At 40.3% G+C, this 20,868-nt stretch overlaps 2 protein-coding genes across 2 annotated transcripts; one reads left to right on the top strand and one right to left on the bottom strand.

Moving 5' to 3' along the window:
- Positions 1–286: 286 nt before the first annotated feature.
- LOC104524119 (polycomb protein SUZ12-like) lies at positions 287–3,897 on the top strand (the record flags this gene model as incomplete). The annotated part of the gene is made up of 3 exons (XM_010166889.1): positions 287–485; positions 1,026–1,105; positions 1,447–3,897. Coding segments are annotated over 3 exons (625 nt in total), but the record flags the coding sequence as incomplete, so codon positions are not given.
- Positions 3,898–8,690: 4,793 nt separating this feature from the next.
- CRLF3 (cytokine receptor like factor 3) lies at positions 8,691–18,578 on the bottom strand. The gene is made up of 7 exons (XM_010166888.2): positions 18,377–18,578; positions 16,415–16,502; positions 15,773–15,950; positions 14,222–14,444; positions 13,400–13,532; positions 9,335–9,447; positions 8,691–9,001 (listed from the first exon to the last, which is right to left on the bottom strand). Exons 1-7 carry the CDS (start codon positions 18,489–18,491, stop codon positions 8,748–8,750), a joined length of 1,104 nt encoding a protein of 367 aa, XP_010165190.2. The 5' UTR covers positions 18,492–18,578; the 3' UTR covers positions 8,691–8,747.
- Positions 18,579–20,868: the final 2,290 nt, after the last annotated feature.

Below are 20,868 nucleotides of genomic sequence, written 5' to 3'. Positions count from 1 at the left end.
CCCAACATTCTGTGATTCTGTGATTTTCAGTTGAGGTGATGTACCTTTTTTTAACTGCCTGATCCTAAAACTTTACTTCTTCAAAAGGTAGAGTGTGGGTTGAAAAGAGGTGTTGGGTTTTTAATGGGTTTTATTTCACTGCTGGTGGTTCTCCTGTCCACCCACCCCCAACATTTTTGCAAGCCAGAGCTTTAAAAGAATAATTTGTATTAACCAATTACAATTCTTTGTATTTGCATATTTGATATGGTGGTTGAAAGCAGTTAATTTTCTTCCCTTCTGCTAGGCCAAAGCGTACGAAAGCAAGTATGTCAGAATTCCTTGAATCTGAAGATGGAGAAGTAGAACAGCAGCGGACATACAGCAGCGGGCACAATCGGCTGTATTTCCACAGTGACACGTGTTTACCTCTCCGTCCACAAGAAATGGAAGTAGACAGTGAAGATGAAAAGGACCCGGAATGGCTACGGGAGAAAACCATTACTGTAATTATTCTGTTTGTACAAAATAATTTAAAATGGATTGTGTTTTTTAAAACATGGTCTGCAGTTGTTGTAGGGAACAAACAGGGTGTTTATTGTGAAATTGATGCATTTACTTGAAGACTAAGTAGAAAACTTTGTGATGCTGAGCACTAACAATAGAAATTCATGGAAAAAAGTTTGTATTTTCAAGTATGTCTTTAGTTGCAAAGGTAGCTCAGTCCACATGGGTCCAAACAGTTTTTTCATTGTTTGTGGCTGGTTTTCTCCTTCACAGAGGAGATGCTGGTGTCACAGGAGTACATGGTGGTGTATGGATATAAGATGAAAGTAATTTATCATCACATGTCTCTACATGATACAACTCTTCTCTGACCTTTTTGACTGCAGTGCCTGAATTAGCAGCAGGAGTTATTTCTGAGATGTGTAGATGGCATAAGTTGAATTTTAGGTGTGCTTTCGCTACTTGTCAGCAGATACACAGTTCTGATGGGTGTGTTTGTTTCTTCTCCTGTCCTTTCTCCCAATCCTTTATCTCTCCAGCAAATTGAAGAATTTTCTGATGTTAACGAAGGAGAGAAAGAAGTGATGAAATTATGGAATCTTCACGTTATGAAGCACGGGTATGTTACTATAAACTTGGTTTTGATACAAATAAATCATGGTATAGATTCGATTGACCATTTTGCATTGCATTTCAGTAAGGACTTGAAATTCAGTTAGCTCAGTTGTTTAGGAAAGGATCATTAAAGGATAATTTGGTAACAAGCTTTTGACTGTTTAAGTTTCTAAAAACTCTTTGTGTTCCTAGTTAGCCTTACAGCTTTGAAAAAAAAAAAATCATTGCACATGTGGCTGTGTTAATAGATGGTCTGTGCAGTTACCCTGCAACATGGTTTATCAGTGTACCTTAGTGTTTTTGAAAATGTTCTACTCGCCTAATGATGGCTTTCTAATTTGACAGGTTTATTGCTGACAATCAAATGAATCACGCCTGTATGCTGTTTGTTGAAAATTACGGACAAAAAATAATTAAGAAGAACTTGTGTCGAAACTTTATGCTACATCTGGTCAGCATGCATGACTTTAACCTCATCAGCATAATGTCAATAGACAAAGCTGTTGCCAGGCTCCGAGAAATGCAGCAGAAGTTAGAGAAAGGAGAATCAGCCTCCCCAGTGGATGAGGAATCTTCTGAGGAACAAAGTGGGACAACAAATGGATATAGTGAAAATAATATGAGAGAGAGAATTTCAGAAATGGATAGCATCTCAGGTGTCACAAAACAGAGCAAGAAACAAAAGCTCTGAAGTCAAAAGTCAATTGCCATTCAACGGACAAGCATTGAAGTGACATTCTAGGGTGCATGAGCTCTATAAAGAATTACACACAAAAATACAGAGATTCCAAACAGGCACTGCTGGATGGAAATAAATGATTTCAACAAGGATATTGTTTCAACAGGGTTTCTATTCAGTTAATTTGCAAGTACTACATGTATATCGGTTTTGGTGATGTAATGACAATATTCTAAGAGTTTGAGCATGAAGAGCAATATGAAAATCTTTTTGTAATTTTAGTAATTAGTGTCTTTAAGAACTTTATGGAATTTACCTAATTTAAGTATATGTAAAACCGTTTTTATATTGAGATTTTTGCATCTGTATCTGGCTGTTTTTCCTACCATGAAGTTGTGAAACTGGGTAAAGGGGACTGGGATACAGTTTCTGCTTTTCTTATTTAGAAATTCTCCAGTTAGCTTTTTGTGAAAATAACATCTCACTATTTAAAGTTTAACCTTGATCCTTGTATTTGAAATCATTTATCAATTGATCATAAATTACAAATTTTTTTTTTTTTTTTTTTTTTTTTACACTAAAATTATCAAAGTTGGCAAACTTAGCACTTCCTTTGTCTTGTGCCTGTTTGGAAAGATCTTGGCTTTTCGTGTTACAGACACAGTGAAGTACCACCTTGGCTTTTTGAGGATACCAGCAGTTTGGTTTTTCGTGGATAATTCTGATGTATTGATCACCCAGTGTACCATTTTAAACTTGAACATTAGCTCCTTTATATTTTTATTACACATTTACACAGCTACACAAACTATTTGATGTAAGCCCTTTTTACTGGGGTTCTGCATCATGTGTGCCATGCTAAAGCCGAGAGTCTAGAGTCAGTATGTAGGCATCACGTCGATTAGCTTCGTTTGAAGTTCATGCCTGCTGTTTTGCCTGAGTACAGACTGCAAGTCCAGGCCATAGGTTTAGCTTTGGCTTTCGAGATGCCACTCTTGAGGGAAAAATGCACTGTAAAATTGGACCAGAAAATGTGTTGCACTTCTTATGCAAGTATTCTGTGATGTATTGTATTCAATACAGATACTAAGATGCTGACTAAACTATATTTGAGCAGTTTTGCACTGCTGTTAACACATTTTATGCATACGTTTACAGATTTTTTCCAATGGAAAGTGGTTTCACTACTGGTACAGTATCAGCACCGAAGGGTTTATTCCAGCAAGCACTGTGGTTGAGTGACATCACCTCAATTTTTTATTATCCTTAAAATATTGCATTTTTCATATTCTTTATTTATAAAGGAACAATGCTGCTGTAAATACAGGTATTTTTAATTTTTTATTTCATTCCATCACCATGAGATGCAGTTCCCTATTTGTTTAAGGGGTATATAAGCTTTCTAATGGTGTCTTCAGAAATTTATAAAATGTAAATACTGATTTTGATGGTCCTTAAGATGTGTTTAACTGTGAGACTATTTAACTAATGGTGTGGATGTGATTTGTCATCCAGTATTAAGTTCTTAGTCACTGATTTTGTGTACAAAATAGGAAAGAGGGAAACTGCAGCTTTCATTACAAACTTCTTGAATTTGCCAGCTCTCTTGAGTTTTAGCAAACTATGCCTCCAGATAGTACATCAAGCATTTCTCTCTGGCTTTAATTTGCTAAAGCTGTGCACATATGTAAAAAAAATAGATTATTTTAGGGGAGATGTAGTTCTAGTTATTGCTTATGTCATTTCTTAAGCAGTTATGCTCTTAATGCTTAAAAGAAGGCTAGCATTGTTTGCACAAAAAGTTGGTGACCCCCCCAAAAATAGTAATGAAATTACTTCTGTCCAGTAAACTTTGTATGTCATGTCAATTTATAATAAAAGCTGAAAAAAGCCCTTTGTTTTCTATTTATAAAGATGCCTTTTCTATATGTACCTTTGATAGATTTTGAAGATACCATGTAAGCTGGTTAAAAATAATTTGAATGGTACAGTAGATGTAAAAACAAAACCCCAAACAAAAACAAAAACCAAACAGTTCAGTTGTTTAAATGAACCATTGTTTTTACATTAAATGTTTATTTGAAATCTGCTTTTGTACATAAAGTTCAGTAATATAAAATCTGCCATGATGGTTGTCCAGTCATTTTGTGTGCATGCAGAAAGGCCACGACCAGCATAAACTTCTTTGTATAAACTTTCTCCTCTGCATGTCTTTTAAAATTGGGATACATGTTCTTCCTTTGTCAGAGTGTTAGAAAGGCAGATAAGTTTCTCTCCAGTCTTTCTGTTTAAGGTGTCTCCAGAAATTACCAGATTTTTAGCCAGATTATAAAAACTTTCATTCTCCTTTCTTGAGGGGTAGAACTGAATACCTGAGATGCAAGTTGTGTATTACTGTTTAGAACTGGAATTTATATAACTGAAAGTCAGAAGTATCACTTGTGATGTGTGTCAGTTACAAAAAAACTTGTGCATTTGTTTATGTGCAAGCGGTTAATGTTTCAAACAGGTTTTACAAGATACTTAGTTTATTTGGAGTAAAGTTTGAATCTGTATCAGTTTAAAATAGTGCTGCTCTGGGACTGCAGAGGATGGATTCTGCAGGTACTACAGAACAAAATGAGTAAGAAATGGCACTGCGTGGCCAAATAGTGACTGTTCAGTAGCAGACACTGAAAACTTTTTTCCATGTTAAAAATAATTCAGATACTGAAATACAGGATCTGACAAGTAGATTCTGTAAATGTGACTTCAGACCCGAGTTGTCTGCTATGCTTTCATCTTTAAAATTGGCAAGGTTCTAATTTAGCCTTTAACATGTACATGGCAGATTTATATGTTTTGTATTTGGTGAACTCCAATTTGGAACCTAACACAGGACTTGAGTATTTGATGCACTGAATTAAATATTATCTTTAGTATTTAATTGTTAGATGCATTTAAGTTGTTAACCTTAAGCGTATGTTGCTTTGACTGTGTCTTGAATGTAGTCCTTGTATTTTTGGGGGGTGAGGTAAAGATTCACTGCCTGGAATGAAGCAGTTGCAAATAATTTGAACTGTTCTGATTACTTCACTAATCACCAAAAGAAAACCCCCAAACCAGCTATTTGATTTTACCTTTGAGAATGCAGGAGTCATTCTGTGAGGACAATTGTGACATTGTTCAAAGTTAAGAAATATTTCTTAAGTCACAGAACAGTTTGGAGCCATCATCAAACAGTGCTTGAAGGTGTTCCTCTTGGAGCAGATCCTGGTTATCCATCTGATGCTGCATGGTTTCACAGCTGAGAAACCCAAGAGCTTTGAATTAAGTAGGTAAGTGCCTTCTGTGACTGGTATCTGCTGTTCTTAAGTTGCCTGATTTGAGACTGAAGATGCACTCTAGGGGGTATGCTCAGCATCTTCTCATGAATGTTCTTCATGGCAATGGTGTATTTAGGAGAGAAAGTTACTGTGACAGCAGTTTCACAAGTCTTTTAAAGAGACAAAAGAAATGGGGAACAGGCTGCAAGTAAAGCAGAACTAAGGGAATAAAGTAAAGCTGAGTGTTAATTCAACATGGACTTTATTTGAAGGGGATTAAATAACCTCTGCTTCTTGCTCAGTAATGGCCAAAAACTACTACGTATAAGAGTTCATAGAATCACAGACTGGTTTGGGTTGGAAGGGACCTTAAAGCTCATCCAGTTCCAACCCCCCTGCCAGCAGCAGGGACACCTTCCACTAGACCAGGTTGCTGTAGCCTTATCCAAATTTCTGCACAATTTAAAGCAATTGTAAGGAGCTGGGAACAGTAAAAGAGACAAACTAGGTGTGAAGAATACTGAGGAAAGTAGTTTACAGATGCTGTATTTTTTAAAAAAGAATGAAAATTACTATTTCTACAAGAGATACCAGTTAAAAATCTGAATTCCCACTGAATCTTCAGTGGGAAATAAAAATGTACAAGTGAGAAACCTGGGAAAAAACCCTGAAGCTCTTAAAGGTGGCTGCAGTGCTATAGAATACATTTTTATGCTCTTGTTAAAAGAATGCAGTGATGCTCAGATTTATACCCCAATAAATAATTTACTAGACAATACACAGTTGAGGGATAAAACTTTATTTCTTAAAAAAATCAAATTTCACTTGACACCTAAGTCTTAGTTGAGGTAAGTGAATGTACGAGCTTAAGAAACCAACTTTCAGGACTGGGTTTTGTAAGCAGTTTAACACTGTTGCTTGCAAGGCTCCAATATCTAGAGGTGAAAAATTGTAAAGGACGTGTCAAGTTTTCTATCTAGCTGAACTCTGCTGTGGAAAAACAGAATTTCAATCTTTTTAACTCAAGCCTTCCCTGATTCTTTGCATACTTTGTTACTTTACTGCTCAGGTCTCTTGCCCTGAGACTCTTCACCTCTCCCAGGTTTATAAGGTGCAGCTCTAAGAGGTGGCTGAACAGTACCTAATCTGCAATTTGGACAGCTAGGCTTAGGCTAAACTAAAAACAAAACAAAAAAATAACCCAACATTGGCAAGTTGCTCTTGTTCATACAGCAAAAGACTGAAATCAGAAAAACTATTTCTTCTCTTGCCATCCTCAGCTCTCGAGGGGAGGAGTAGGGGCCTCCTGTGGCCCTTCACAGTCACCTTAAGCTGCTTCATATGTATATTCTGAACAAACTGACAAGGCATTACCACCTCTGGAAGTACCTGAATTCAAGGCTTAAGCTTTATTTTCTAATATGCAAGTAAGTCTCCTGCAGAATCAACAGCCTGACCAGCCCCTCCAAAAGCGGATTAAAAGGTACCTGACCCATCGGTACCTCAAGTGTAGATATTCACAATTTTAGTTCCCATATGGTAAAAGTACTAAGTTACAACTAGTACCTGACACCTGAAGTGTGTAAGTAAAATTACCAGCACTACTAAGTGGAGCAAGATTTAAGTTGGCTGCTAGCTGGAGTGCCAACCTGAGCCTCTCTGAGCAGGACTGACACTGTTTGATCATCTACTGAACCTTCTCAGCTACAGGAAAAGAACCATTGTTAAAAGTACTGAAAATACTCTTCACAGGCTCATTCAGAGGAACACAAAGTGCAGGATAAGCATCTCTTGCTCCCTAACAGTGAAAGTTAAGCTTGAAAAAACCAGAATCCTGCAGGTTTTTTGTTGCTAACACTGGATTATCTTGCCTGCAGCTGTCCAGTCTTCCTCACTTCATGTCTTACAGTAAATTCCAATTTAACTCTGTCATATGTAAGTTCTTTGCATCCATCTGAATGTGTTGTTTCTTGTAAATGGTATAGATATCAGCTGCCATTATCTCCCGAAATGTATGTATCCCAACTACAAATGATTGGGGGACAAACATGCAGGCAGGTGACAAATCTTTTTGTCCTGACAATGTGAGGATGGGGAATATTAATCCAATGTAAATTAAGCTTTTATGCCAGCATAGAGGGCTAATGTAGCATGTTGACACTGAAGGAAAAAAGGCAGAATGATTGTCTTTAAGTTTTATAAAAATATTGCTCTTCTAACATGCTAAAATATATTTAATTTTAATTGAACTTGAGGTAAGAAGGTCCCTTTTAAGGCCCTCAGTGAACATTACTTTAAAATATTCTTTAAATCTACTATTGCAATCTTTTGACTAGGAATAGGCTCTCTTTGATAAGATCACTCTAAATCTTAGATGCTTCTTAGGGGAAATAGTGGTAAGTAACTTTATGTAACTTCTGAATTCAAAGTCAATTAATTCCTAATAATTTCTTATCCCATCCTACTACCTGGACGAGAGCTAAATTACCACCATCTGCTCCATTTTGACTGCCCGAGGTTAAACTTGTGCCAACAGGCTCTGCCTTAAGCCCATACCCAAAGCCCATCTCCATTATCTCCCAAGGTGGATCTCCAGCTGCAGTCCCAGCCTGCTTGGGTGGCCCAGTCCATCCCTGTGCTTGAACCATCATCCTGCACTATTGCACTGAATGCAGAGTGGTCCCAGGGAGTACCTGGGGTTTCCAGGAATCCTGCACATCAGAACAGCACTTATCTCTGTTGGCCAACAGAAAGAAGGTTGTCTCTAGGTCTTAGAAGGGCTCTGTGAGGAACTGTGGCTGCCATCTGCACGTCAAGCCCAAGTACTAAATTGCCAAAGCTTGCTCTTGCTCTTTACTATAATTATAGTAAAATCTAACCAGGGCAGACGTTCAGAGCAGATAAGGATTACCATCCTGCTCTAGGTATGGGTCTAGTTTGAGTCAAGCATCCACATTAAGTTGATGTAAGCATTGCTGTGCAACTACTCTAAAAAAAAATATATATATTCAGAGTGACAACACAGAAAACAGTTTAAGAAATATCTGGAAATAAGGCACTTATATAAGAAAGACATTTAACAGACATTATGGCTCAGACATCCTTGCTCTGGAGGAACGAGCAGTACCGTGCACGGAAGAAATGGCTGTTGCACGCAGAACCCACTGTCCATTCACACTCTCAAGGCAGCATTGTGTACAAGGAAGCATAGCAGGACATCACTGCTCTAAATACTCTGCCCTTTTCCAAGTGGTATAAATAAAACTTTGGTCCATTACCACCCCTCCACCTCCCTAAACATTTACAGGCTTATTTCACAGAACAGCAGCATTAAGCAAAGTTAATCCCACACAACACGTGTACCCTAAGGCTAGAGTACAATGAAATACTGACAAAAATCAAGTCTGCAGGCAAAAAAGGGAAAGGTCTTATGGACCACTTAAATTAATTTGCCTACACAAACACCTGCTTCTTTTTCCAGAGTAAGAAATCCACTGTTTCACAATTATTTTTTGAAATGAATCCAGTAGGAAGTACAATATAATGGAGTTCAAGTAGTATAAAGAAAGGTTTCTGTTAACAGATTGTTGATGTCAAACAGCTGGAAACCCAGGTTTGAACATTACACTTTATAGCAAGAACAAAAATCCCTTCACTCACCGCTAGAACACCAAAACTTTCCAGCCTGGGTATGAAAATGAACATCCAAAATACAAAGAGACACAGCATTGATCAAGTACCCAGTCAAAGACCACTTCTCTGTTGTTGGAGCTAATGGTTACTCTAAGCTTAAAGCTTCCTCCCTCGTTGCTGGAAGGCCCTAACTGCACAACTTCCATGTCAAATGTCACAGTTGATCCAGAAGTAACAGCAGGCAGTTGGTTTGTCATCTCTTTTCCATTTACAAATACTGCCCCTGAAATAATCAAGATATCAAATGTTATTTCACGCTTTCTGTACAGACTAACATGCAATATTATATCTTTCTATTTTTCTGCAGGCAAACAGCAATGGAAAACAACCCCGACACATTCCTTTTTGTCACATCAAACAGGTGGCAACAACTGTAAGCAGAAAAAGGAGACCTGTGATCCTACCAAGGATTTTAACTGCACAAGCAGTGTGTACATAAAAGGTGGATGAAGTTGCTCATATGTGGTGCACGGAGACAAAGAACCAGAGGCTCTTTGGGGCTTGGTTAAAGAAAAAAAAAAGGATCCCATTCTTCAGATACGTGATGGAGACTCACCGTTTGTGCTAACGCAGACAGCTTTATCCCGCTGCAGAGAATCATACCCGTTCTGCTGCTCCACGCACACTCCTAGGCTGTCTCGTCTGTCCGGCTGTCCCACGGTTTCAATTCTACCAAGCAAAAAGTTCCAGTCAAACCCTGATGCTTTAAATCAAACCATACCATGAAATCCCAACAGCAGTTCCCTGCCACACCAGCCCTCTGTGCTGCACTCCTGGGCCTCCAACAAATTCCTCTGGCCTTTTGGGGAGAGCGCTGTCGAATGACCAGAAGTCCGACCAGCCTTCCCAACAGCTCCACACAGCAATGCTCTATTAATCTGTACAAAATTAATCTGCTTCCTGCAAACTTCCCTCTGTTTAATCAAATTCTCCACTGCAACAGCTTAGAGTCTTTTGGAATTATTTCCACTTGTCTGAAACAACCAATATGTACAAAACTACAACCTACAATCATCTATACCAGATTACTGCTCAACATCACGTATCATGGCAAGATGACCGTAGTTTCAGCAAGTATTTAAAAAGCACGAATAAAATCGTTTTTTTGAGCCCTGTTATGTTCTGCTGTAAAGGGGAGGGGGCAGAAGGTGGATGTGTTTTGGTAGTGATGGGTGGTTGCGTTTGGGGGGGGTATGGGGTTTTTATTTGGATTTCTTTTTGGTTGGTTGGGTTGGTTTTTTTTAATATTTAGCTTGGTGCAAATACGTATTAAAAACAATGCCTAGAAGAGTACCTACAAATCTGGCTTCTGCTCAGCTGCATTTAGAATTTTGGTCCTGGGAAAGAATCTCTGAAGAAAAAGCAAACAAGTTGTGCAAATGACCTGGGACACAGCTCCCTCCGGGCCCTAGCAGCTGAGCCAGGCTGCACAGTTTGTACGCTCAAGGGCTCCTCTGTACTTGAGCCCTCTCCCTTGTACCACCACCTCTCAAAGGTGCTAAATCATAGAGAGAGCCCAAGCGACTCGGGAAACTCAGGTGGTCTTTTCCAGAAAGTAAAACAGTGGTTGTTTTCACTACAGCTTGTAACAAACAACAGCACTGATACATGGTTGTTGCCAAACAACAAGAAAATTTCAGCAGAAGCTTTTAAGAACAGGAAATTAAACAGGGCAGCAGACTGGCACACCATGGGTTAACTCTTCAAGACAAACAGGGAAGATAAAATTGGAACCATGTTTTACTTTTGCACTCCATTAGGTTTTTCAGTCCCCTGGGAATGTCACCAAGAGAGCAAAAGCCTTGTACTGTAAAGCAAAGGAAAAAAAAAAAAAAAAGCAGCTTTTAATTTGGAAGTGATCCACAGTGCTTTCCCAAAACAACATTCAATGAGATTTCCAATGCATTTTGGTACTCTACTTTAGGTTTTAAACTCTGCCTGAGTTACTGGTGAAGCTTTATAACCAGCTATATACCTGTAAACTTTGTGCATAAGGTAACATGCATTCATTCCATCCCTAGTTAAGGGAGCCTTGCTTGAGTTTTGGGTTGGAAATAAGTGTCTGCACAGTCACAAGAATGACCAAAAATGCAGAATTATAAACCCATTAAAAAGCAGGAATTCTATCATTTCAACCTATATCCACACATACTTGCTCATTTATAGACATCTCTTTTGCAGAGCACGGGTCCAACGTAACCTTGACCAGCGGCAGCAGAAAGAGAAACACATCAAACAAGGGTCAGGACAGCGAGTGCTCGGAGGAAGGAGCGTTGGCACAGGTGTCAGCCTAGGACCAGCTGAATGTTTTGGGTTCAGTGCTCTTGGTGGTATCCACACTGAATCCAGGCTGAGGCCACAGTTTCACTGTGCACATCTGTATTCCTCACATCCAGGCTTTCCCAGCATCAGGCTGCCCTCACTCCAAGAGAGCAGGGTGGGCTGCATGCTCATGCAAAGTAGGAAAGAGCCAAACCTTCCGTCCAGCATTAAGAGGAAGCACAACCTGAGAGCTCAAGACAACAGCCAACCTGTAATTCTGCAGTCACTTTCCTCCTCTCACATGCATAGGGAAGAGGACCAGGATCTGGTCTAGATCACCATTCCTTTCCTTACTAGGAATTGATTTTTCAGCAATTAATAACCAGCCCAAGACAAAGAGCCTGTGTACAGTACAGAGCATCCCTGCACAATCTCCTCAGCTTCACTTTCCTAGGCTGATCTTTCCTATCACATTAACAAAGTTACTCCCCAGCCTCTATGATCCCTGGGACTTAACATTTTAAAAAGCCCACAGAATATGTGGTAGAAACAATGCTCAGTCGAACACTGTTCACATCCCTCCTCACCACCTCCAATGCTGCAGAGCAAAACCTTGCTTGTCTCTGCAGCATACAGACACTGAACTGATTCAATCACCACCAGTTTCCATTTGTCTCAGCCCAGAGAAGTAAATCTGTGGGTGATGACATGTGCTTCCTTTATGTTAGTTGTCAGTAGAGTTGTGGTGGGTTCCTGACAAAGTCAGCATGATCTTCATACAGCATCTGCCGGATGATCCCACATCACCAGCCTGGCCAGAGTGGCTGTAGCTCCCCACTGCAAGCAACAGCTTTAGAGACAGCTGCACAGCAGGTCACTGTGGAGAAACCTTCCCTTTCCTAAGGGCAGCTCCCTGAAGGCCACAAAGAAACAGGATGAGTCTTGACTTAAAGCAATTATGTTTTCCTACAACTTGTCCAAGTGCCTCACCGCAGAGCGTAACTAAAGCAGCCCATCTTTAAAACACAGATACAAAGCATTGCGTTCATCACAGCTTCACTCTTCACTGATAACTGTCCCCAACGCACAAGAAGACAAAGCTGCTTCACAAAGAGCTGCAATGTGAACCTTGCTTACTTGGTTTGCTCAGCAAGTCACTCAGCCCCTTGTGAATACACTTCTGTTTCAACAGATAGAGAACGCCAAGTACTACATCTCCCTGCTCAGGAAAATCTCACACACTTTCAAAAGAGAAACTACTCTTGGACTTTGGAAAAGGAACACAACTGATTTTTGAAGTTGTCTTCAATCTTAAGATTCATGTCATTGCAGGTCTTGCGGACACAAGCTTGTTAGTGCTCTGCCATCCTGAAACAATCTCCCCTTGGAGAGGAGTCCACATTACCAAAATGTAAAGCAAAAGATTTTCATGTGTTACCAATAAAAAAAGATAAAAGGCATTGGTCTGAAAGAGAACCAAGGGAAACCTCAAAGTTCTGTCTTTAATTTCACAGGCATTTCTGAGCCAAGAGATGTTAAATCTAGCAACAGATTTCAAAGGAAAGCTTTAGATCTTTTTATCCCATCTCAGACAGGGCAACCGAACGTATCCTCATACTACAACCATCTAAAGTTAAGATAATTCATTATCAGGAAGGGAGAAATGAAACACCATGGAATAAGTTACAAAAATATCGTGAACAACCCTCTTAAATTGCCTTTGGAGGTTGCCTACTGTACAGCAAGTACTTTTATTTAACCAGGGAAAGATCAAATAAAGTTTCAGAGCCTGAGGTCTGTAATTACAACTGACATATCCACAAGGAAGTTCCTCATACCCCATTAAACAGCATCATCTCAGGGGTAGGAGTACAGGCAACAAAGCTGCCAAGGTTTTTAACAGCGTTCTGTGTCAAATGAAAAGCTTGAATTTCACAAGATCCCTTCTCCACTCAAGAGTTTCCAATGCCAGTCTCAAGCAGTAGTGTGATCACCGCTAATTGTCTCAGATGTTAAAGACACCAGTGCCAGATTGTCATCCTTACCTGTCCCAGCAACACATACAACATTTTCATATCCAAAGTCATCAGAGCATGTGCATAGTCTGGGAAGGAAAATAACTCACTGACCCGAAGTTACAAAAAAATCAATGGTGAGCCACTGTATAAGTAGAGTAGAATTAAAGAGAAGGAAGCTCAGACTTCACGCAGACACGCTACCTTGACTGGGGCTGAGCTGATGTAAAACTCAAACATGCATCACGACTGAGGTTAACACACAATTCAGATGGAATGGACTAGAAAACAAAGCTTGGCTCACAGGAGATGCACCAGACAACAGCTACCCAGGAAGTACTTGCCTGAATGTTAATGTCTGCCCACAGAAATAAGTAGGAGCTTTGGAGTAGAGCACACCACATGACTGAGAATCATTTCGAAGTGCTATGTTTCTTCGACTGCTCAAGCTGTAACCTTCCAAACCAGTCGTCCATTCTTCAAAGGAAAAAAGAATAAAAAAAAAAAAAGAAGAAAGGCAGCATGAACCTCAACTAGACCAGCTACTGTCTGTGCAAAATAAAGTCAGTCACAATGTCCACTCAGTTTACCTCATACTAAGCTTAAGAACTATGTGAAGAACAGAGGCTGGCTTTGCCTTCTTCTGATGGAAAGATTTCTTTTTCAAATCTTTTGCAATTACAAAAAATAGTTCCCAGCTCACAGGGTTCACCAGAATTTCACTCTTTGCTGCGAGCCCTGTTAAGTCATTGCAGGCAAAGGAAAACCTTCATGACTCGCTGCCCTTAAAAATTTGCAAGTGAAGAGAAAATTTAAGTTTTTCTCTCTCCAAGATAAGAACTCATTATGTAGGTCGTCAAACAATGCTTAGGCAGGGGTGAGGGACAAGGAAAGAAAATGCTTCACTTCTGGCTCATTGATGCTTTCCAAGGCTGAGCAGTGAGCTACCTGCTGGAAAGGCTCGTTAACTATCCCTCACACTAGGAAGCAAAGAATAAATTCTCAGCTGAAAGGCTGGTTCATCATACATTGCACACACACCACAGCTAAGGACACCCCACCATCACACAGAAAGCAGCTCCATAAGTCAATCAGCTATAGAGCTTCAGGAGTGATGCACAGATGACACAGGCTTAAGATGAAGATGACCAACAATGGAACAGTACCATGGGGAACGAGCGTGGTCCGGCCGATCTGGGGAACACTCCATGGACTCCACTCTTGCCGTCCATCTCCTCGGGCACAGACTCTGAACTGGTAATCAACATTGGGATCAATGTGCAGCACTATGAACTCTGTTTCTGAGCCGACATACACATCTTCAAAGTGACTGGCAGTACCCTTACGATATTGCAGTCTGTAATCTTGTGGTATGAAGTCATCATCCACCTAGGGAAACATTTATTACATTAATAAAGGACCTCCTCTTTTTTCTCTTTCACCTCTGAAGCGGCACACACGAGAGCAGTACTGCAGGCTGTCATCAAAGGCGATTCAGAGTCACAAGGTATTAAAGAGCAGAAAGCATGCTTTATAGAAAATTTTATCAGTGTCTGAACCAACTAAAACAAAAAGTAGTATAAGAATGATCTGATCACAGTTTAAAAGTATCTATAGGAGAAGAAATATTTAACAGAAGGCTTTTCAATCTAGCAGAGGTATAACGAGATCCTTCGCCAAAAGCTGAAGTCAAATTTGCAGAAGAAATTCAGTGCCAATTTTTAACAGCAAGGGAAACTCACTATTATCCTTCATAAACTGTTCTAGGGAATTATTTCCAATTCTTTGATATCTCAGTCAAAAGAGATTATTTCTTTTTCCCACAAAAGCTCCACTCAAGCATGACCAAATGCAGGGAACTCCTCTACAGCACAGAAAATCAGGCGGCAGGTGACAATAGAGCCTATGATTTTATAAACTCAATCCACATCCTTTGCAAGGTAAGAGTGGCTCACTAATGGCTGGCTGTTGTTAGAAAAACATTTGTTTCATGCTGCCAAGGAGCACAGAGCTGTCCAAAAACAGCTAAACCATACCAGAGCACAGCAGTGATTTACTCAAAAAATAGTTCTTGTGTATTGAAGAGAAAGGCTACTCGAGTAGCTAAGGGCAGTATTAAATCATTTCCAATTCCGAGTACCTTAAATATCACCTTATCAATAACTTGACATAACTCTAGTTTCCTTTTACAATATCCAAATAATTTCTCGCCTCTAGAAACAAATTACACTAAAGCTTCCTTGCTCTGCACCATTTTACTCTTTTATATAAAACCACTCAGAATAAAACTAATTATGAAATTAAGGAAAACATCCATCAATTTACTCTAGAAATTAGAACATTTCTAACCAGCTGAGTGAAGTTTCAGAATAATAATCTGAGCAGGGTAGTGGGTATAGGAAACTACACTATCTTTGAATAAATAGGACAGAACTTCAACCTGCAGATGGGAGCAGGTAGAGTCCAACAGCAAGAGTCTAACACACAAGTGTCACTGCCATGCAGACACACACCCCAGCACCAACCACAACATCACTAGATTACTTTGCCTTTAAATGAGGCTATTAGCATAAAAATATCTTCTAAAGTTTCTAACTACACACTGGAGTGGATTATTCATTTGAAGGCAGGAGAGAATCCAGAATGAAAGTGGCTTTCTCAGTTTCTTTCAACAAAACAGAAGGCTGAATGATTTTCACCTAGGATATTTTACCTACCTTACACCATCGGACTAAAATACCTCCAGGCTTCTCAACAAATTCCTCTAGCTGTACAGGTGGGCGAGATGCCACAGTTCCATGTCTGAATATTTCATTTTTCAATATAGTAAGAAGGCAGTCATCCAACTGGGCAGATAAACAAGGCACATCAACCAAGGCAGGCACTTCTGGTAAACTGAGAAAGGAAAGTTTGCTGTAATGAAAGAGGCCAGCTTCTACAAATTCATATTTTGTCCATGCACTTGAATCTGTGCAGATTTGCAAAGAGAGAACAGCTGCACAAATTGGCATGTGCATTTCAAACTTAAAAGACTCAGAAAACATTATGTTTCAGCCCTAACCAGACTGTCTGTTCCTCAGTAAATATCCTGAAATACAGGCTGTTCCACAAGAAGTGGTTTCATCCTTCACAAATAAACAGCCTCTATTTCTACAGAACATAAGGAGGTTGAAAACTACTCCGTTCTGTGACTGCCAGGCCTAATGAAAATCTATCAAACAAACAGGACAGTAACACCTCAAATTAATCTTTCAATGCAGTGGAGCAGAGGGCTTTTGTTTCAAAGGAGAAAAGATCCCCTGTACAGGAAGAGCACATGTGCCGCTGCCTCAGGTCACCTCTGTGTGTCAGTATCTTACCTATCTAGCTGAATATGTAAAGCTTTTTTTGTAAAGCTGCAAAGTTTCTCATTCTGTTGTCCCACATCTCCATGGATTGCACACTCTCCTGGAATCAAATGGTAAAAACATTCCTAATGAGAAAACGTCCAAGAAAGGCATTCTTTGCTTCAAAGAAAAACCAGTTCTGACACGAACAACCAATTAAACATGAAGCATTCTCAGCACTTTTGCTAGACTCTTAGCTAGAAAATACAATTCTAGTTAACAATATAAAGCCTATCTAGCAACTTCTGAAGCCCTCAAAGCTTCCCATAGACACACCCATAACCGATGTAATAATTTGCCTCAGGCCTCAGACAGTAGCAGAACTGGGGTCAGATGCAAGAAATCAGGATTATTAATCCTTCCCTCCACCTGCTTTAAAGGAAGAAAAAAGCAAAGCACCTTCACTGAGCAGAAAATAAAAAAGCAGGAGCTTAAAAGCAAAAAATAATTTTCAATCATTGTTCTGCTTGCTACAATCTAAATGGTAACTATTATCATAATGAAATGGTAACTATTATCATAATGAAGGAAATAATCCATGCATTAAAGTGTGGAGATAAACAGAAATATTTTCATAAGCTTTCTATAGAAAGTAGCATCCCACACTTCAGCTTACAGAGACATATGCTCCGTTCTCCTATCTGCTGACTTGATGGTAATTTACAACATAAGCAAGCTCAGTCCTTTTCCAAATGGAGGATTACAAACATTACAAATCTCTGAAGAAGAGCATATGTCATAATTGGCAGTAGGAGATTTAATAACCGTGGAGGCTTAACTCCTTTCTGACTCAGATGCAACGTCTGCTCGTTTTGATGAGATGATTTAGCAACGCTTCTGCTGCTACAGAGGGAACAGTGACCCACAGGATAGGAAGCACACAGCTAGTCAGGTTCTCATGAGATCTGATAGACACTCATATAAAACACAGGCAATCTTTGCCACCACCCTGTGATTCAGTAATTTGAGACTTAAAATAAAAACAAGGTGACTACCAGCTGTCCCAGAGGTTGTGGTGCCAGGAAAAGAATAAAACAACCCAAACAAAATACCCCAACAAATTAATTCTTAAATATTGTCACTACTCCTGTGAGCAGGAGGCATAGAGTTACCAAGCCAGCATGGTCTTTAAGCGCAAAGCTCACGTCTGAGTGGAAGCTGGTGGATTTCCTACCCACGGGAGACAGCTCAATGCACTTTAGTTCACAAAACTGAGATCATGTTGAAAGAAAGTTAAAGTTGAGACATGAGAACAATGCAAGGAAACTGCCAACATACTCATGGCTCAGACATGCTCCCAGTAGGTTCTCCAGTGTGGGGAAAACAGTCAAGAGTGACATTCCTTTCTGGCTAGGTATTTAACATCAGTAGGGTACAAACTGGCCCTTACAGCAATATTCCACAGGTCCATTTTTGTCTGCCTCATCCTCAGGCTTTTTGGAGAAATCTTTCCCATACAACAGCTATTCCATTCCCACTGACAGTGAACACAATCACACTTAGGAGGAAAGATAACCTGTTTACTTCAGCTGCTGTTCCATTAAGCCACAAATAACTTTCTTCAACCAACAGGGACATTTTGTTATTATTGTACCTCATATGTATTTTATTTCAAAGTAGCCTGACATAATCCTCTTTCTAGTGTGGAGGGGTGCAGTGAAACATTTCCAAAGTAAGTAATTTCTGCCCTTAAGGAGAAGCTACACTGACATACATACACCCTAGGACTGAAGTGAAATATTAAAATACAGATTTGTAGGAGATAATATTGATAAGCTCTTCACTGCATCTACCCACCTTTAACCCTCTTTTAACATTTGGTTGAAGAGAAGTCCAAAGTGAGCCAAATATGCTGATCATGACAGCAACACTCCAGACTTTGAGACACACACACTGGAAGTTAGAGCTAAGACTTAGTATCGGGTCCTGGCTTACCTTCCCGGAGCAGTTCATCGGCCGTACTGACTCCGTGCTTTATTAGCTTCTGGCATTCGTCCAAGGGTTTGATGCTCTCTTGTTCTATAGCATCCACTTCCTGCAGCAGTGACATCAGCCGCTCATCCAACAGCTTCTTTAGGGTCCCTTTCAAATCATTAAAATGTTGCTCAAGTACATCTCTGGTCAATGTTGCACTTTCTCTGATCTAAATGCAGGTAACAGGAAAGAAGGATTCAGGATAAAGGCAAAGGCCACGCACATCTTATTTTTCTGAACCACCTCAACTGCATCTGCTGGGTAAAAGCTGCATGTGAAGCCCGCTTTAAAAAAAGGACTGCTGGCAGTTAACAAACTAGTGTAGTCATTTTTAGTATATGTATAACAGGGAAGGAGGCAAAGAAACCAGCCTGGACAAGGGGGAGAGCATATGAACCAAGCAAAATACAAACTGAGTTACATATACTTCAATCAAGGAATTTTTATTGTCAGAAAAGTCAAATTCTCTGTAGGTCTTCTCCCCGTGGCCCCACAAAACTGCTGTAATCCTATTCAAAACCCACTCTGCCATCATATACAGGTAATCCTCATTGGAAAGAAAAAAATATCAGGCTTTTAGAAGACTATCTAGGAGCACTTTTCCAGGCCCCATCACTTCACTGGATTTTTAACATCCTCATACAGCTGCTTTCTTTTCAATTCTTTCCAAATAGCCACCTCTGATTTGTCCATGCTCCAGGGTTAGAGGGCAGGGTGAACAGCAAGTCTGTTTTGATTCCGGAAGAACTAGACCACAGAAGGTTCTATAAGTGCTCATTAAAATGTTTGCAAACTTGCTGAATCTGACTTTTAGGGAAGAAAACATATTTGAACATCCCTGAGCTAAAGATGCAAAAGTCAGAAGGAAACACCTCCCGATTAACAACTTTTTTTAAGTCACACACACAAGGAAATGCTGCAACATGCACGCTGCCTTACACGTAATTTCTAGATCTTTAGAAGTAGAGACAACCAACACAGGAAGTTCTCTGGTTAGGTAAAATAAATTTCCTCTTCAAGTAATATTCATGAACGTCTGCAGCTGCCACACAGCTCAGTTTCCCTTCTCTTGTTATTTCAGTGCTTGAAAAAAAAAGGAAGTATTTAGCTTGGTGAAGGGGTGGGGAGGAGGAAGACACAAGAGTCACTTCTCTAAGCCCATTACCTCCACTACAAGCAGATATAAACTCAACAAGTCAGTCTCGGAATTACAGATACTACTGCTACACAGGAGTGAAACTGCAAGTCCCTGAACACGCAGAGCTGCACGAAGCTTGTTGAGAATCATGTCCCCTTGGTCCAAAGGGAAAGGATGGAACTAAAGGGATCTAAAATGCTTTTCCTATCACATCAGCCCATCAGTCCCCAAGTGACAGAGCTTCTGCTCTCTGAACCCCAGTCTAAGACATTGAGCACTTCTGGACACAGGGAATTAATTCCTGGACATGTGTTTCACGGCTGATTCTTTGTGGATAAAATAGCGTGTGGTCCTGAGCATGGAAAAGAGAGAAAACGGAAACATGCACACCAGCAAAGAAATTCCCCCAGAGAGAAAAGAAAGAAAGATAAGCTAAGTAAGCACTCACAGCCACTGCAGAAAGGCAAACGGGCTCCTCTCAATGCATTTTGAGTCATCAGGCAACACTCTTGAGATTACGAGGTTTGGATTAAAGACAGTCATGAACAATTCATTTTCTTAAGTAGCTTTGTGGTTTTGAAGACGACTAATTTAATCTCCAGTGATTGCCCACATTCACTCGGCAGCAGGACCCTAACCTAGCAGATTTATATCAGCTTTCTATGCTAATGGAATCCACTTCAGAGACACGATCAGGTCACCACAGAAACTTTTTCTGAGTTGTTTTATTTACTTATTTGTTTATTTGCCCCTTGCAGAGTTAATCAAAGACAGTAAGACACTGGTTCTAGACTGCAAAACCCAAATGCTTAGAGGATGTCTCGGCAGAGGAGCCGGTCCTTCGCTGGCTCCCCGCAATCTCCCTGCCCACATCTGTGTATCTCACCACGCATCCCCAGCGCACTGGGTGGGTTATCAGTCCCCGTGAAAACTCTCCTCTGGTTTCAGCACACGGCTGCAGAAAAACCAGCTAACCTGGAATGTTGGCAACACTCCTATGTGACCCAGAGAGAACGTGACCCACGGCGCTTGGTGCATGGGGACAGCAGAGGTCAGGACAGCAACCCAGCCCAGGCAGGCGTCTTTTAGAAGTGGGGGGAAGGAGACAGGCACGATGTTCCCTATAAAATCAGACTGGGTGTCCCAGCTACTATGGAAAACGCAGTTCCTGGAGACATCTTTATTCTTGCCTCGAAAGCCTCCCTGGCAGCCCAGAAAATCAGGCTCTGCTCAGTAACGGGCTGCAGCTCAGCCCCCTTCCTTCCCGATGCTTTCTCCATCCATTTATTCCCAAATCCTCCATCTCCAGCCCCTA

This window comes from Antrostomus carolinensis, unplaced genomic scaffold (genome assembly GCF_000700745.2).
Source record: "Antrostomus carolinensis isolate BGI_N321 unplaced genomic scaffold, ASM70074v2 scaffold34034, whole genome shotgun sequence".
Lineage (NCBI taxonomy): Eukaryota > Metazoa > Chordata > Aves > Caprimulgiformes > Caprimulgidae > Antrostomus > Antrostomus carolinensis.
This window is presented reverse-complemented; position numbering and strand designations above follow the sequence as displayed.

Bases quoted from the DNA above. Each gene is read 5' to 3' on its own strand.
- CRLF3 (XM_010166888.2), bottom strand. From the start codon at position 18,491: ATGTCACTGCTGCAGGAAGTGGATGCTATAGAACAAGAGAGCATCAAA. The intron at 16,503-18,376 runs GTAAGCCAGGAC...ATTTGATTCCAG, and splicing joins CGATGAACTGCTCCGGGAAG to GAGAGTGTGCAATCCATGGA. The intron at 13,533-14,221 runs GTACTGTTCCAT...TTTCCTTTGAAG, and splicing joins GACCACGCTCGTTCCCCATG to AATGGACGACTGGTTTGGAA.